At 40.0% G+C, this 15,694-nt stretch overlaps 1 protein-coding gene and 1 long non-coding RNA gene across 3 annotated transcripts in view; one reads left to right on the top strand and one right to left on the bottom strand.

The window, feature by feature from the left end:
• The window catches only part of LOC129780176 (uncharacterized), a 53,608-nt gene that overhangs the window by 23,707 nt on the left and 14,207 nt on the right, over nucleotides 1-15,694 (bottom strand). The window contains exons 2-7 of one of the 2 annotated variants that reach the window (XM_055788168.1): nucleotides 10,793-10,948; nucleotides 10,458-10,679; nucleotides 10,259-10,398; nucleotides 9,985-10,199; nucleotides 9,298-9,854; nucleotides 8,529-9,226 (exon numbers count right to left, since the gene is read on the bottom strand). In XM_055788168.1, coding sequence (XP_055644143.1) covers nucleotides 8,529-9,226; nucleotides 9,298-9,854; nucleotides 9,985-10,199; nucleotides 10,259-10,398; nucleotides 10,458-10,679; nucleotides 10,793-10,948 — 1,988 coding nt within the window. The remainder of the gene's footprint in view (nucleotides 1-8,528; nucleotides 9,227-9,297; nucleotides 9,855-9,984; nucleotides 10,200-10,258; nucleotides 10,399-10,457; nucleotides 10,680-10,792; nucleotides 10,949-15,694) is intronic. The other variant, XM_055788169.1, reaches the window with a different exon arrangement.
• On the top strand, nucleotides 12,529-13,611 carry LOC129780186 (uncharacterized). Its single transcript, XR_008743858.1, has 3 exons — nucleotides 12,529-12,950; nucleotides 13,007-13,083; nucleotides 13,164-13,611. It is a non-coding gene; the product is annotated as an uncharacterized LOC129780186 (long non-coding RNA).

Here is a 15,694-nt window from a genome sequence, read left to right as displayed (position 1 = left end):
TCAAAACCGAGGTTTCTGGGGAAATCGGCTCTGCAAATAAATGCAAACTGCGAGTACTTTTGTCTTCGCTTGCCTTTGTGCAGAGTGGAATATGTCTGTCCTAACATGATCTTCTAAACTTAGGAACCTGGGAAAATCGTGCAGCCACTAGAAGCGAATGAACTTCCCAGTTTTAAGCAAATTCGAGATTCGAGAAGTATGTACACCTTAGCCTTAGGCTGGTTCATCAAACGTTTGATAATTCTTCCGTACATATATTTTGTTCTAGTCATCATACCAAACGTAAAAGGTCCGTCATTAAATTTACTTGTAACGAAGAACAATCAATCACAATAAATGAATTGACTTTACACGGCATTTGTTCATTTTTTTCACTCACAGAGCAAATATATTGAACTCAATTGAATTTGGAAACTGTTTCATTCAATCAAGAATTTAATCAATACAAACGAATGATTGCTCAGCTAAGGTAGTTCCACGTGAACCTTGCGGTTATATCATAGATATAACCCACTAATTTTTTTTTTTGAAGAAAAGAGAAGATGTGTGGCATGCCCAGTTCTGGAAATACGAACATCGTCAGTTTAGCGATCAAGTGTGCTAGGCACTTGGCACATCTTCCGTCATCTTATCAGCAGGCAGTCACCGTTCGGTTTAGGCGATCTCCGATTCCCCGCGAACGCTCAGGGACACACACCGCCAACAATCATATTTATACCTGATGAAACGAGGAAATTTGGGATCAACAACCTTTGGTATTCTACACGTAGAAGTACCAATCAAAACAGTTAGGTAATTGACCGTTGGTAATCGAAGAATCAGAATTTCGGGAGACGTGGAATCTGATACGTGTCAGATCAAATAGAGGTAGTTAGCTTGTTCTTGCTTTGCCTCGTGCTAACACCAATACCTGATACTTGCGACGAAGATAATTCGGTTGACGAGCCTTTTTTTAGTAATAAAGTTACACATGGATTCCGGATCAAAGAGTACTTGTGAGGAGTATTTCTTGGCATATTGGTTTACAATATTAACGACTATTGTTGACGGTACTGGTATGAATTCCTATGTGATGAATTGTCATACAAATTTGAGGTTCGGATAACGGTAGATCTGAAAGGATTCGGATGGAGAATGAGCTGACTTGGCGAGCCCGTTCTATTTAGAGATATTCGATCATTTGGACTCATTAAGTAGAGAATAATAGACTTTCGATAGAAATAATATGGCGAAACTCTCGTCATAGAACTCTGTGTTTTATTAGTTACTTTACATTTTCGTGATTCTGTTACCCAATAATTGTGCTCCTCATAGATTTTTTTTCTCTTTTGTAATTTGCTTCTTTTTCAATTTTCTATGTCAATGAAGGGTGTTAGAATTTAACGTATTTTCCCGGAGAGGAAGGAGGATGTCGGCAGGACGGCACTGTCGTATACCACTCTAGATTATACGCCGTTTCGGACCCAACCAACTCTCACATACGCAGCTCGCAACAGTCAGAGTCCAACATCCAAAAAGGAGAGACGTGTATTCGCGTTCAGGATGCAATGGGGGTTTTCAGTGGCATTTGCAGGTCACACACTTTTGTTCTTAAATAAAAAAATAATTTGCGAAAATTTTTTAACTATCTTTAGCTCATCGATACATCCCTCGATTTCAACAGCTAGTTGTTTACACCAAGACGGGTCTATGGTACTAGGTGAGGCCGTTTCGTCACTAAGTTGGTTAGGGGAGCGGTATATGAAAACAGTACGGAAGAAAGCAGAAGGGGAATTATTTCCTTGAAGCGTGAAAGAGACAGACTGATCACGAGCGAGCTCCGGCACAAGTGTATTGTGTTTTGTTTACAAACAAAACACAGTAGATTTCCAAGATGGCTGAAGAGTGGTTTTAGCAAGTTGGCCTACCTTAGGATATACTTCTACGCGCCTTGGTTTACACCTGACACAAATATAATTTTCGTGCCTATTTAGTCATCTTTTGGTGACGTGTTTTGACGCTTAGGAAGCAAATCTCAACACAGGTCCGAAATTTGCTTGTGCGTGACTTCTAGCGTAACGGAACATTGCTGGGAAGCATGGGGTAAGCCGTGGTGTGATCCAGTTGGTCATTCTGAAGCATCAGATGCTCGCAGTGTGGCCGATCGACCGGAAAGAGAACCGAAACGATGCAAGAACGGACATGCTGATCTTCGGGATGCAAAGAAAAATCCATGAACGACCATCCGGGCAATTAAAGAAAGGTTGGATTTGGACCATTCCATTCGAAAACGCTTGGTGGAACGGGATCTGAAGAACTATTTCGCCAGAAAGCGACCGATGATCAGCCATACCAACAAAAAACGCCTTCTGATTGCGAGGGACCAAGTCAACAAGCTGCTGGAGTTCTGGAACCGTATTATTTGGTCGGACGAGTTCAAGTTTGAGTTGTTTAACAAGAAAAGCAAAAAACGCCTTCTGATTGCGAGGGACCAAGTCAACAAGCCGCTGGAGTTCTGGAACCGTGTTATTTGGTCGGACGAGTTCAAGTTTGAGTTGTTTAACAAGAAAAGCAACTCCGATTGTGGCGGAAGAGCGACGAGAGCCTCCAGAACCGGCATCTACAACCAACTAAGAAGCACGGTGGTAGAAGCATCAAGCACCTCGTTGAGAATATGTCAAAGCGTTGTCAGTTAGTTATCGGAACCAAATGGGGTCATATTGATTATCATTTATTTGTAATTATTATTATTATTTTTTAAATAAACCATGAAGTTTTTTTTATGTCATTCCCTAAAAGTACCCTAAATGGGTAAATACAAATGTATTTTTTTTGTTTTTCTAAAGAAGAATCCAACGATACTGAATATTTTGCCATTTTCCAGGTCTACTAATTATCTACTTTTACGTAGTATTGATTGAACTGGAGTGCACTACAATAGATCAAACTAATGGTCGCAATGGTTCAATACTTCTATAGAAGAAGAAAAAGAAGATATACAGTACGAAGTGTCTACTGAAAGCTGCCGCCATAAGTTTCTCTTCGCTACACAAAGGATATAGACATCACTGTTGTTTGTGCGACTAACAGAAGCGAGCGAAACAAAAGCCACGTTTCAAATAAGCAAGCATTACTTGGATATATTTCTCCTTCAAGCTGGAAAGTGTTTTCTAGGAGTAAAATTAGAAAACACTTTCCAACTTCAATTTGTAATGAAATGTAATATTATCACGCTTCTGCGTAACAGCATCATTAGCTATGTGGATAGCGTGGTGGTGTAAAACTGTATATCATTCCAGCCAAACCGGCCTTGGTTCGATCCCCGTTGACGCCGATTGAACTTTTTTTGGGTGCAATCCCAAAAAAAGATGAAATAAGAAAAAAGAAAGAGATGTCTGGATTTGTTGGATTTATTGAAAATTTGGTACATTGAATTATCTTTTGTAGTTTTATTCCGGATATTCGAAATTGGTCCATTACAAGCCAAGATCTTTTTGTTATTTCTAGATCAACATGTCAAAAGTGCCTATCTTCTATGATCGGTTCTCTTCATCTACATTCTCTTTCATTAATAACTCAGCATTAAAGCATTTCCATATGTGTTCGACGATAACTAGTGTGAAAGAGAACCTCTTTTATCAAACTACATGGCAAAACTGGAGCAAAATCTGTCTGAAAGGCCGTGATTATCGAAAGAGAAAGTCGATGAAAAGCATCGATCCTTGTGACATGTTGATCTAGATTTATTGTCAGCATTCAATCAAAGTAGGCAGTTCCAGTTATTGATCAAAGTAACGCTGTTAAATAATCATTTTCATTATACAGTAATTTACATTTAATACGACATTTTGCTAATTGAACAGACCTGTAATGCGACACGTTTAGTTGGACATGTTTACCTCTAATTGGACATTTTTGTAAACATTGAGTTCGGGCTCCAAATTATAGCCCCACATTGGAAGTCGCCACCAGACGTCGACACTGTACCACTCTCATCGAAAATGTCCAATTACAGGCAGGGTACGTTTATGACATGATTCGCACAGAAACAACACATCCTGGGTACTAGTTCCGTTATTTTAACTTTAATGGTTCACTAACTCCTCTACCTCACGTATTATTGACGTATTTTCAGAAAAGAAGTAGCAGAACACGTAATATTCGCAACAAAAAACAAACACTTGTTATGAATTGCTTTGCGATCGCTGCTTTCCGTCAAAGCTAAGATGTCATAGTTGAGAGTGTATAAGTGAATCGTGTCGTTACACACTTCGAGTCCAGGTTACCTTGTCATAAACGTACCCTGAATTACAGGTCAAAATCGCCTCCAATGCAACACTGAGTGCCACTGAGGTGCCTCGACGATGTCGCATTAAATGTAAATTACTGTAATTGTATTTACTGCTGTTATCAGTCAAAAATATATTATAAGTATGTTGCGAAGATTAACAAATTCTTCGCAACACGTAGAAATTCAAGAAAAATGAACAGTTTTTCAGGTTGGCTGTTTTATAAAGAACAGAGGATAGAAAAAGAAAATCAGTGCTTTTTAAGTTTAGATGCGGATTTTTTTGGGGGAGAGAAAAACCTTATTTTAAAGAAATAGTAAATAATCAGGATCCCATGGCCTAGTGGTTAGTGGTTCGATTACCGATCGGGACGGAAAACCTATCGTCAAAGATCGTTTTTCTGGCTCACCCTAGAATAGGGGAACTGCTTAGGGGGCGGTCTTGACTTGAATAAGCAATTGATGATTATCCTGAAATGATTATCCTCAACTGGCTGTCGAAATGTACGGAGAGTGACCATGATCTGTCCAAATGAAGTTCGGTTTCTGGAAAGGCAGGTCGACTGTTGATGCCATCCGGATGAGGCTCGGAAAATATTTACGGGTATTAACACCGGTTCGGGCACGCAACGCGCACACGTGTTACCCACGTGACTAGCTGTGACGGGGTGCGCGTTATGTTGTAGGGCACTGCCTAATCGGCGATCCGCTAGGAAGAGAAATCCTGCGTGGTTGACTGTTACGGGACGCGCGTTACGTTGGAAGGCGCTTCGTAATCGGTTCACGTCTCGACAAGTGAAAAAACCCGCGAGGGTGGCTGTGAGGGTTTGCACGTAAAGTTGGAAGGCCATTCTCAATCGATCGCGTCTCGACTGGTGAACGGATGCTGGCATAATTGAAATGAAAGTAAGAAAGAAAGGAAAAGTGTATAACAACCGTTGAATTGCATGAGCACCGCCTCCTACCGAAATAGTCGCCTAGATGTGGTCCCGGGGGGTTTAATGCAACGAGCAGAGGGCTTGATTTTTGTGGATGCGTGCCCCACACGACGTCCGAGTCAACCCGTCCCATATAAGGCTGGTAGAGCTTTCATAACATCTGTAATAAAATCCATCTACCAGAACTGCGGTAGCCCAATTGAGCTGGCCAGAGCTTTCATTGTGATGGGCAATGTGTTGGGTGTTTGCCAATCAACCCACGAATGTGCAGATTGAGCATGTCCGCGACGGAAAATGTTACTCGATTAAAGCAACATCTGCAGGGAGAGGACGAAATTCACGAATCTCCTCTTCAGGACTGTTGGACCATGATTGAAACAGCCATCAGCCGAGTAGCAGAGTGGAACGAAGACGACGAGATGAGTGGTTCTATGATGAGTGTCAGCAAGTGTTACACAAGAAGAACGCTGTGCGGGAGCTAATGCTGCGTCTAGCTACCCGTCAGAACATGGAACAAATTAAACAGAAGCGGCGACAACAAACCAAACTCTTCCGAGAAATGGAGCGCCGCCTGGAAGAGGAGGGATGTGAAGAACTAAAATAGCGGTACCACTTTCTTCAGACGGGAAGGTTCTATCGGAACAGAAATGTGGGCGAGAAAATATTGGCAGGGCAGAGGACCATAATGATAATGATGGAAGCGATTACGTTGGTGCAGTAAATAATGAAGATGTGTCAGCCTCAGCTATAGGAGAATTTAAGAATGGTATCACATAACTGAATTTGGGAAAGGTGGCATCGGAGCGGAACTTCAAGATGGGATCGGGAAATTTGGTTGATTGTCTGCATCGACTGACTGTCAGAACTACTATCGGGAGACTGAAAAGGTGAGGTTATTTGCCCAATTTTTAGGAAAGGTAAAAAACTAGACTGTGAAAATTTTGGTGCAATCAACGTTCTGAATGCCGCCTACAAAGTGCTTTCCCGAATTATCTTTCGTCGTTTCATTTTATTTAATTTTATTACAATTACGAACAGATCAGAACATTAGTGCCCTAATGATAACTCTAATATATACTATATACTTATTGTCTAAGAACGATTAAAAAGACTTCTTTAAATTAGAACGTTAGGTTGAAATCGAAAGATGTGAAACAACGGTTGGAAACGCGACACATACTTGATACGGGCTCATTATACCCGTAATTAGTACGTGAGGAAATGTGCTGGTGCGCAAATTTCGTGATGTTATATTGAAATTAATGGATTCGAGAGGAACAGTCTATATTAGTGAGAATTAGGTCAGATATGAAGGTCGTCTTAGCGACGTCCCTTCGTAAACTCAATAAATCGAATGCATTCAAACAACGATCTTCATAGTTGGGAAGATTTGAAGGATCGTTCCAGGGTAAATTACGTAGAGCGAAACGAACAAATTTATGCTGAATTGCCTCGACGCGCTGGACACCATTCTGGTAGTGAGGCGACCATACAACACAAGAATGATTGAGCGAACCAGTTCACAGTAGATAGCCTTGTCCTATGACCTTGAAGTGTTTTGTGATGTGGAATATGGAGTCCGGGAGTCTGGATGCTTTAGTGTGTGATATACGAGATGTGCTCTCTGAATGTTAGTTTTGAATCAAGGATAACGCCGAAATCCTTGATGATCTCAACGCGATTCAAATGCTCATTGCGTAGTATATATGAAAAGACAACAGGTGAACGCTTCCGCAAGAAGAATATGACTGAGCATTTCGATGGGTTCAAAACCATTCTGTTGATACCGTACCATTCAGAGAAAAGATCGAGTGGATTTTGTACGTATACTGCGTCGTTAATGCAATTTTCGCCACTTATGAACAAATTTGTGGGAAATTATCAGGTTATCAGTCTACTACTGATCAAATCCTTACCTTACGGTAGATCCCCCAGAAATATTGTGAGTACAAAGTCCCTACGCACCATTTTTCCATCGACTTTAAAGTCGCATATGTTTCAAAGTGTTCCCGTGGCCGAGTGGTTAGCGTCACACCTAGCATGCCGGGGGTTCGGGTTCCAATCCCGTTCTGATCGGGGGATTTTCTTAATTAAATTTCTTCCGATTTGCACTGTGGTCACTCGTATTTCGACTTACCACACAGCATACATTCATCGTTCGTGCGAATATCTGGTAAATTATCTGAATCATTGGAGTCAGGGGGCTTTGCCAAAAGCATGGTCTCTCTATGCTGCTTTTCAACATTGCGTCAGAGGTTGTTACGAAACGAACGGTGTCCAACTTGCGTGCCATGATTTTCAACAAATCCACGTGTGAACAATTATCTTCGGTGGTGTGCAGAAGGGCGGCGAACGAAGGCGAAGGATGAACCACGGGCTCACGCAGCTCACCGATGAACCCAGTATCCATAAAGTGGATAAAGCTGGAATGATACGCTGGGCAGACATGTTACAAGAATTCCGGACAACTATCTTGCAAAAATTGTGTTCATAGAGAATGGGGCTAGAACGAGAAAACGAGGAGCACTGCGAGCAAAGTGGTTGGACAAGATGGAGCAAGAGAAATTGAGCACTGACTGCCCACGGAATTGCCGAGAAATAGCTACGAATCGTGAGTGCTCTCATGGCCGAGTAGTTGGCGTCACACATTATCTTGCCGGGGGTTCGGTTCCCGTTCTGACCGAAAGATTTATCGATAAAGAAATTTTCCCGTCTTGCACTGTGGTCACGCGTAATCTAGGGCTTGTCACCCCAGAATACATTCACATACACAGTTTAAATTTCTTATACCTAATAACACGCCTTTTGGCATGAGGAATCTCGACTAAGTACTACTAAAAAAATACGCAATAATACCTGAGAACGTTAGTGCCACCCAAGAAGAATAAGTCATGAACCGAGTTAATTGGAGAAACATTGTGAATCAGGTGATGTTGTAAAAGTCGTAATAAATATATAAATAAATGAATAAATAAATAAATAAATAAATAAATAAATAAATAAATAAATAAATAAATAAATAAATAAATAACAAACAAACAAACAAATAATGAATTTGTTATCAATAATGGAATCACTTTGTAGATATAGCTTTCAATGAGACATGCCAGTCTATCGAATAATTCTTCATTTGTTATACTTTCCCGAAAACTTTGACCCTTTCTCTTTATTTATCAAACATATTTGTTAATTTTTTTTTCCGTAGTAGAGTAATATCACTTTTCATTAAATACGTTAGATTTTCTCTAGAGGACCATTGAACTCACAGAATAAATATTTTAGCTCTTTACAAAATGCCAATTCCATCGCTGTTATGTGCTTACCTTAACGTTGATTCTGTCGTGATAATTTCCTTCCATTTTGTTTTGTCATCATAGCTCAACTGAGTTGTAGGTGGAACATCTGTATGAAGCGACGATGTTGCAATGGCGATATCTGGTATTTCAACATCCTGCAGTACGCGTATGAGTACATCCCAGTTGGAAATCGATTTGTCTTCTGGTGGCAAGTCTATCGGCTTCAAGTTACCCACAAGTTCAGGACTTTGAAGCAGAACATCATTCTCGAAGATGTATGTTGAGGCTGGAGCGGCTGGTACATTTTGCGGAATTGTTATACCGGAGGCGCTCGAAATATCGGAGAAATTTTCCCATTCTGAATCGGAGTTTTCTCGATAGTTCCGGATTGTGACGTCCCAGTTTGGAACGTCAGCTGGTTTTGCCTTATATTCGGTAACCATTCGTTTATGTCTTTCAATATCTTCGATTGTAGTCTTCTCTGTTACTGTTTGCATAAATACGTCATCTACAACATGGGATGATAGTTCTTTTTTCATTATATTCGATCGAGTCTCAGGAATGTTTTCATTGTATTTCAAATTAATTGTGTTGTTGAATGTGGTTGGATACAAATGAGAAGAATCAACCAATTCGGTCATGGAATGAGTGTCTACCACATCAGTAGAGATAGTGCTACGAACGGAGGATGTATGTGGTTCATCTGCGTGAGTATTATATTCGATCTAAGAATGTTGGTTAAATAGAAAAAGATTAATCGGATTGTGGTACAACGAAAAATAATTAAAAGTATTACTTGTTTTTGAGTTTTTGAAAATTTGGAAAAAACTGGTGCGGAGTTCACGTATTTGGGAGCCAGGTGCAATTCGGGAGTATACGTGAAATGGGACTGCCCAGCATCTTGTAACGATTCAAATGTGAACATGCTATCACTTCTTCCATCTTCGTGAGATTCCAATATGGTCGAAAGATTATTTCTTTCGGTTCGGTTAATGGTGCTGTTACTTTCTGTGTCAGATGTTAGTGGTGACGGCATTGGAGGCGGAGTCCTTTTCACACGAACATGAATATCAAACTTGGGAGAAGTTTCACAAGTCGCCACTTCTCGTATCGCTTGCCTATGGACGAATTTTTCACTACAGATACTTGAAGCATCGTTAACGAATGCACCATTTTCATAACTACCGTGAGAGCTCACGGGTAGAGAACCTGTGTCAACTTCCTCGTTTTCAGATTGTGATTCGCTTGGATAATCAGAAGGAATAAGAGGACCTTCACTTCCGGATATACTTTGAGTTTGGTGCAAAGCGATATGTGGATGTGCATGTGGAATTTTCAACCCAGATATGCTACCTGAATGGGAGAATGTAGTAAATACTTAGTAAGTTTAAAGTAAAGTAAGTTTAAATAAAATAAAATGTGTATGTGACTGGAAAGAAAAATAAAACACAACGGCATATATGAAATCGGAAAACTATTTTACCTATGCTGCCTGTTTCAAGAGCCGTAATTTCAGAACCACTTCCCACATGCACAACTCTTCTTACAATAGGAATAGGTTGACGTCGTAGACAATAGTACGATAGTCCCAAACCAATAAGCAACAACGTAAGAAACATGATAGCACAGATGATAAAAAGGATTTGAATTCCTTTCAGAGGGGGTTCGAGAAATGGTGGTGCTATTATTCCAGTTAAACTAAAATGAATTATTTTTATAAGAAAATTACATGATGAGTACAACATGCTTATCCATACATAGGAGCTGGCAGACCAGCTGGGATTGGTGCTACTGGAGGTGGATAACGACACACTATGGTGATTATTTCATCACCATCCATTTCGAGTCCTGGATGGAAACGTACTACAATGTTGTTTGTGAACACACGTTGCGGTTCCTTGAACACAGAAGTAACAATGTAGAATAGACATTATATCATTCGTTCTGTTTGCATACCTGCTTAGTTCCACATCCTTTCAGAGGAAGTTCTATGCTATAACTCGTATCTCCTTTGCCCGTGATTTGGCATGCACTACTTCTATCGAAATTTGCATATGCCATACCGAAGAACCTTTCATTGAATTTCAACTCCACTAGCATAGAACCGGCAGCACAGTTTAAGGCAGCTTTGGTTCGATTGAGAAAAATAATAGGACTGAGATCATCCAGTTTCGTTACCTGCATGTACAGATATTAGATTATAATGAAGGAAAAACTTTTTTCAGTTAAAAGAAAAAATAGCACAAAAAACAATACATGTGAATTGGGCTTGAGAATCTCGTCATACAAACCTTTCCATCAAGGGTGGCTTCCTCGGGCAAACCCTCGCCTTGGTATTCGATGCTGTTTCCATGTGATGCGTAATTAGATTGAGCCGTAGTTAGTTTCAGGTTGAGTGTCAGAATCAGACACATCAACGTGAACAGTTTCAGTTGCGTGCGATACATCTGGAAAAAGAAACAAAATCAATCAAAATACAGAACAAAATAATTAAGTTTGAAAAGAGTGAATGCATAAAGGGTGCTACGATTCAAGTTTGGTCGACCTCTCGCATCGTGAAAATCCTAACATTTCGCACGAGTTAGCGAAATCGTTAAGCAGGGCCAATTCAATTCTCACCAGAGTAAAAAAATTGGTCGGAGAACATTTGTCGACAGACGAGAAATTTGGATCGTCGAAAAATCGAAAACCGGAATCCGCAATAGATACTCGATTTCTACAAATCACTCAGTGCAGCGAAACGATCACATAAGTGAGTGGATGCATGAAATGAATCGGTCCGATTATCACTTAGGTGATCAGAACTAGTAGCTTGAACAAATATTCCGAAGAAGACGCTCTGCCACGATAGTTCTACTTCAAACCTTTGAATGTCATCTGGAACAAACAAATTCTCGTCAAACAAAAAACTGTCAGGCAGTTTTGATATTCTCAATAAAAATCCATATCCAAATTTAAATTATAGGCGACAACTACGGGTCATCTTCGGATAATCCTGATGGTCTTAGATAATCCTGACACTTGGTATTAGCAGTCCCTCCAGATTGTACAAGTCCCGAAGATTCACAATGCTAATCATTCAATATTTATGAGTCAAAACACAGTCTGCCGATGAACGCAATAAACTTGTTTGAATTTATTATCAACATGTTGAGAACATTTATTGACTCCTGATTTCTCAGTCACCAATTCTGATGTTTGAAAATATAAAAATTATGACCAAAAGTTTAAAGAACTGAACAGAAATTTACTTGCATCGGCACTCCGATTGCAAGGCTCCGTCTGTTGGAGTCCTAAGCCAGTGAATAATCTTCGTAACCACAGAACTTTCTTTGTTGCTCACTGAGCGCGATGTATTCTGATTCCATTGATGAGAGTGCTACGACATTCTGCTGTTTACTTCTCCAGGCAACTGCAGTACCACTCACGGTAAATACGAATCCAGATGTTGACTTTCGAGTTTTGTGGTCTCCAGACCAAATTGCATCTGAATAACCTACTTTGGTGCAGATCCTCTGAATTGCAGTTTCCAATGTATGGTTCCACGCAAATACCTGACGACAAGTTTTGCTGCCTAATCAGCCTCCGACGATCCGACGGGAAACTTTTCGAGCAAGAATCAAAGTTGCAACACCTATATCAGGTCGCGAAATCACATAAATAGATAATAACGCTCCCACTAAACTTCTATAGTTCACGTTGTCCGGAAGTTGCGAGATGATTTAGCATCACACAATTCAAACTGTTCAGCAACGCGTTGGACGTATCCTGAAAGACATACGTTATAGTTTCCGGCGACGCGGCCAATCTGCAGGACGAGAAAATATTTTAATTCTCCTAATCCGGTAACTTCAAAATGCTTGCTGATCGCTTCTTGAACGCGATCTATCTTTGCTGAGTTCTCACATCCGATAACAACATCATCTACATAGAGCACAATATACACAGGCTTACCATCAACATTTTGTAACCGGTAGGTTCCATATCATATGTGTCTTTGACACCTTTCAACACACCCACATCACAACACAACAAACTACACACACAAAAACTGCGCACAATGCGAATACTGCAGCGTGTCATTCCCCTGGTAATCGAAGGCAGATGGCTGCGTCGGTTTGAGCTGTAGTGAGAACCGCATTTGAAGTGTTCTACACACCGCTCACTAGGCAGGGCTCTCAGCCAGATAGCGAAGGTACAAACCCATTGTCGGAGTTGGGTTTTTTCCGCTTCCCTCCAACAATAGGCTTGAACACTCGGCTAAAGGCGATGGTCAGTCTTTCTGCCTAGAACTATGAACGGGAGTAGAAGTGCGCGTCGTGTGTAGTAATTTAATTTTTGTATTTTGTGTGTAATATGTGTATTCATGAATTTTTGTTGTAGGCATAAATGAAAAAAAGAAACAGTTAGTGGAAGGAATTGTAGAATAATTGAGTTTGTGAAAAAAAGGTTTGTCAGAATAGTAGTGAAAGATAGAAGTACATAATATAGGTTTTTTTTTATAGAAATAGGAACCTGAAAAATAATTAATTATACACTTACCTGGAAACCCTGAAAAAGAAAAAAAAAAACTGAAAAAAAGGTAAAGTAAAATAAAACGAGCATGTGGTGGCGAGTGGTGGTGGTCTTCGATCGATACAGTGCTAACCTCAACTGTGCAAGTCCGCACAGTGGGCTTTTTTTTATGTCTTCTCCAAAATAGGCATCAACCACAACTTTCTAGGCAGAAAGTGTAGAGAGCCACCAACAAACTCAAGCGATTGGCTTACAGCAAGACCGAGCACTCTAACCGCAACTTTTACAACCGATTGCGAAGGACAATCGAACCTGGACAGACGTGTCCCAGAGGACGAAACAGGAAGACATATTCACACAAGGATATGGATAAACAACGTATCACACCAAATTGAGGACCACACCACATTGCTCAAATACATAACGATTGCGCAAGTATACAAAACCATAAACTGTGACGTCACAAATAGTAAAGTATATCAAAACACATAGAAAAGTATATGTTGAGAATTAAATTAAAAGTAAAAGAAGTATTTACACATAGAATTTATATAGTACGCCACTACAAACATAATACACGTGTAAGAAATTAAAAGTTTGGCTTACATAAATTTTCGTTTGTACACATATTTCCGTATTTCTGTTTGTCGTTTTCCCGAACTCAAAAGGAGTTGTCAGGCCTCGCCCGCTCTAGTTTGGCAGGAATCGTGTGCCATCGTCAGCCTTTGAGGAAGTTGGAAAACGGCTGAGGGTTCTGTCCCTTGTTGCGTGTGTATAACACTTTTAGGAAATTAAACCCGAGCTCCCGATTAACAGCTAGATGCTGCCGGTGAGTGCTGGGAGAACGACCCTGTGGTTTTCTCATCATGCTCTTTGAGCTAGACACTCATAGTCACTCACGAGTAACGAACAGGAAGTTACAAATTGGCGCCCAACAAAAACACACACATACACACGAACACGGATAAGTTAGGAACTGAACGGTTACACTATCCCCCCATAGAGGGAGGAATAAAATACTTCGTATTATTCATTTTCTTCTTTATCGTTCTCCAAATGTTTTCATAGATAATTTCTCAATATATACATTATTTTCATTCATACATTTAGTGTTATATGTTATTTGCATGTTTATGTATATGAAAAATATTTATTATTTATGTATATCTGTATTCATTCGAAAAATTGTTCACTTATTTATTAATTTCGTTATAAATTCTCGTTTATTTGTATTTCGGGATAAATGTGTTGTTGCATTGAACGAAACGTCCATCTTTCTCAATCTGACTGATTTAAATCCCTAGAATCACAGGGCCGTTTGAAAACCGTCCTGGAGCCTGGTTCCTACGAATCAGGACTAAGAAGGGTCAGTACAGCTGGATAGCAGAGTGAGTCTGTATAAGGGAACAGACGTTGATCTGGCAGTGATTCATTATTAATCAGTCAGCATTAAGAGAGACAAAGTTCTACAATGGACACTGAAATACAGATGCAATATAAAACATTATTAGTACACCACCTGGAAAGACAGGAGATTGAATACGAAATGGTCATTCGAGCGGTCCAATTCGAGAATACAGAGAGTCGGTCAGCCATTCAGAGACGGTTGAGAGATCGCTTAAGAGAGGAACGAGAAAAGAATAAGGTAGATATTGATTTCGCACGTGCTCAGTTAGACGTGGATAGTGAAATCCAAATAATAGATGAAAATATTAAACAAATTCGAGACTATCTGGAAAACAAGACTCGTTTCGAAGGAATTCGCGATACTTTGAAAACGCGTTTAACTCATTATTTCATGAGAAGTCGTAGGCTACAGGAATATGCAGATGAAAATGAAGATCTAGATGACTTAGATCTTCTAATTAATTCAATAAGAGGTCTTCTAAATACGTATTTTTCACCATTCTCACCAATTTCACAAATTCAAACAGAGATTATAAATCAAATTTCCAAATCTTTGTCAAATTTGGCAATGTCCCAAGGTCAACTAGTTTCGCCCAGTGCTCAAGTGAGTGCAAACAATGATCCCAATCAAGAAAAAGACGAAGAAATTCCAGAATGTAGCGGTCAGAACGAAAATGTACAAGAATCGCGTAGAAAATTGAAGTCGACGGGATGTTATAACTTTCACAATAACCAGCAGAGCATATTTCCATACGGGCCTCCGGTTCACTGCGGATTTCCGAGAACTCCACAACCTAAACCAATGGAAAATGGAGATAAATTTGTCCGTAGATTTCCATTAAGTAAAAATGAAATATGGCCTCGTAGGGATCGGCTGGATTCGGACTTGAATTCGTCGTCTGATTCCTCTGATTCGAGAATGCATCATCGGCGTAGATCTAGATCACGAAAACATTCGTACCGTAGTCGTAGTAAACCAATATCAGATTGGAAACTTCGCTACGATGGTAAAGATAATGGTCAGAATTTAATTAAATTTATTAAAGAAGTCGAGTTCATAGCGAAATCAGAAGGACTTACTAACAGAGAACTGTTCAATTCAGCTATTCATTTGTTTAGCGGCCCAGCCAAAGCATGGTTCATGAGCGGGATAGAAAACGAAGATTTCGGAAACTGGAAAGAATTAATTCAGGAGATGAAAAAAGAATTCTTAACCCCAGACCACGATCATGTAGGAGAATTACGCGCTATATCTAGGAAACAGGGAATGA

Source organism: Toxorhynchites rutilus, chromosome 3 (genome assembly GCF_029784135.1).
Source record: "Toxorhynchites rutilus septentrionalis strain SRP chromosome 3, ASM2978413v1, whole genome shotgun sequence".
Taxonomy (NCBI): Eukaryota; Metazoa; Arthropoda; class Insecta; order Diptera; family Culicidae; genus Toxorhynchites; species Toxorhynchites rutilus.
This window is presented reverse-complemented; position numbering and strand designations above follow the sequence as displayed.